General features: G+C 37.5%; 1 protein-coding gene across 1 annotated transcript in view; it reads right to left on the reverse strand.

Annotated features, from left to right (window-relative positions):
• Window positions 1–214: 214 nt before the first annotated feature.
• LOC132626458 (uncharacterized) overlaps window positions 215–3,012 on the reverse strand; it is a 6,299-nt gene continuing 3,501 nt past the window's right edge. Inside the window, exon 2 of the mRNA XM_060341332.1 lies at window positions 215–1,713. Coding sequence (XP_060197315.1) covers window positions 330–1,712 — 1,383 coding nt within the window. The 5' untranslated portion in view covers window position 1,713 and the 3' untranslated portion in view covers window positions 215–329. The remainder of the gene's footprint in view (window positions 1,714–3,012) is intronic.

The raw sequence follows: 3,012 nt of genomic DNA on the forward strand, positions 1-3,012 counted from the left end.
CTTTAAATAAAATAATGTCAATATTTGACAAATAATGTTGAAAGAAACATATATTACATAGCAAACAAATCACATAGTAAAAGAGAAATCTTGCAATCATAGCGCGACCTATTATGCACATGACCTCTTTTGTGCCAGAGGTAGGCCTAACGCCAAATATTCGAGATTATGATAGAGTGATCCAAGCCGTTAAATTGAGACACTCGAGTTTGGAAATAAAAAGCCAAGTTTCATTGAAATAACAAAAACGAGTACATTAATGAGACAATAAACCAAAATACATAATGTAAAGACAATCCTAAGACTTGGCCTAGATCTTTCGCACTTGATCATGCTGGCGGCTGAACTGAAGATGATGCTCCGTCATTGCTAGGCCCTGCTCCCGCATTCCCCAAATACTGCATTATATTAGCCATTTGATCCCACATCTCGGGAGTGACAACCATGGTCCCTAAGCGAGAATGTCTTATCCAAATTATCTTCCCAATATCCTCGAAGCCTGATTCACCTACTGGGCTAGTATCTATGTTACCATAGTCTTCTTGCAGCCACGCATGATATTCTGTGATACCTCTTGCCGGTCCAGCCCTAATACTTATCGGATCAATATTATCCCATTCATCAAGAATTTGGCTAGCTCTAGGAACTCTGAAGTCTTGCCCAAAAAGTATTTCAAAACCACTCATATTAGCTTGGAGAGGGATTACTTGATCTATACCGAACTGTCGAAGTACGCGTACTGGAGCGTATGGCTGGAGTCCTTTCAACCCAATAAGCTCAATATAGTAAAGCCTCCTACCTCTTATGTAGGCCATGGTAGGTGATAGCAAGGGGTACTTCCATTGGATTTGATCACTAGTTCGGGAAGCCAAGAACACATACCAATCATTAGTGCCAACTGGAGATACAAATAGTTTCGTTCTTTCATAAAAACTACCAATTTTGTTTGATTCACTGAAGCATATGTCTGCCATATTCAGACGTTGGTAAAAATGCTCCATTGCCCACATCTGGAGGAGAAGATTGCAACCCTCAAAGAAATTTGTTTCACCTCTTTTACATTTTCCTAGAGCTCGAAGTATTTCTGCCAAAATCATGGGGACCAAGGTGAGTTGCGCACCGTCGACTCCTTCAAAAAGTGCTCGAGCAATAGAACATATGCACGTACTGATCTTCCCGTATTCACGTGGGAATACCAAAGTCCCAAGTAAGGCAACAACAAATACAATGAGACGTCTAACTTGCCAATGGGCGGGAGTGCATGAGAATTCCTTCTTGAACAGCTTGTAACCATCTTGACGACCATACCTCTCATACAAATAATCCAAAGAGACCCAGTTATTCTCGAAGCATCGGAGTTCTTTAGTGTTCTTCAACCCTAAGTAGCGGAGAAATTTCTTCCCTGATTGACTGTGTGGGATAATCTGACCTCTCTCTTGATATTTCAAACTTGTGAAATAACTTATTTCTTCCAATGTGGGTGTGAGTTCAAAATCCTTAAATTTGAAGACAACTCGATTTGGGTCCCAGAATTGAAGTAACGCTCTAATCACATATTTGTCGGGAGTGATCTGGAACAGTGAAGTAAGGAACCTCAACCGCCTTGTGACAGCCAGTCTACTACCTAGGTCCAAATCTTCCCACCATATCCTCAGCTTGCTTGGGACGCCACTGACCATCTTAACCTTGGGGATCTGAGAGACGAAATCCATCCTACAAAAAAGAAAAAGAAATGATTTCCAAACTCGACACGTCAAGGTTAGGCTTGGATCCTTCTATCATTATCACGTTACACATAATATGCTTGTTGGTCGTTGGGTTATGAAACCCGTCGACAATTTGGTAGGTTTCCTAATTGTGGAGTCGATACCAAGGACTGACCCACCTAAGGTTTATGCATGCATGACTTAAATAGAATTGGTGGCATAGCTCTATCTTAAGTTTTCTAAGATTTGACTTACTAGACACAAGGTTCCCGAGCGGACTACTCGAGTGAGAAGGCTACGCGGTCACCGGGTATTCGGACACCCCGCGCATATGCCAACTCTCCTAAATAAAATTATCACATAAAATTAAAAAAATCACATAAGACAAATAACTAAAGCACGATAATTTAATTATCCTAAGTTTGTTATGGTTAAGAACCTAAGATCCCCAGCGGAGTCGCCAAGCTGTTATACTCCATTTTAACCGGGTCAAAGCGGAGTACGACATATAGGTGATTCCTAATTATTTAACTTAAGGAGTTGCCACCTAATTATTTTAACGGTGAATTAGGACACCTATTTTAATTAACTAATGCCTAAAATAAACTCCAATTTTTAAAGGTCTTACTAACCTAACAAATTCTAGGTAAGGGTTCTAAATATTCTAATGGGAAGGTCTTAGGCATCCATTAGAATCCGTTAATTACGGTTACCGTTTAAACGTAGGTTAATATTGGAAATTAAGATGAAATAATAGCCTCATATTTTATAAGTAATTTGAGAAAAACATTCATAACTAAGTCGCTAGGTAATTAAAAGAATATTCACATCTAGGAATGCGAAGGACTTATTACTAATCATTTCAAATTTTAAAAGACGAACTATAACAATTTCAGAAAGTGACAAATCATTTTGGATAAAAACAATCTTTTCACCTCACTTTGTTATTTTTTTAAGAAAAAGTAACTCTTACAGAAATCACCAAGTCTTGTTTTGAACTCAATGACTAATTTCAAAGAACTTTAGAAGCCTTAATCTTGAATTGAAAATATATTACTAAAATGTTCAATGACTTAAAAAAAAATCTGGAATTTGTTTTTTTACATTGCAGAAAAAGGGTAAAATATATTCTAACAAGAAATGATCCCTTGAAATCCAAATTCAATGGTGATAGGCAAGAGCTGCACCTTTATATATATAAAAAAACTTGATAATTGCCTATTAAAGGAAAGGTTTTTTTTTTTTTTTTACTAATCATACAGAAAGTCAACTTTAAAAAAAAAAAACTCAAAGGAGGTTGTTTAAG

Source organism: Lycium barbarum, chromosome 2, assembly GCF_019175385.1.
Source record: "Lycium barbarum isolate Lr01 chromosome 2, ASM1917538v2, whole genome shotgun sequence".
NCBI classification, from domain to species: domain Eukaryota; kingdom Viridiplantae; phylum Streptophyta; class Magnoliopsida; order Solanales; family Solanaceae; genus Lycium; species Lycium barbarum.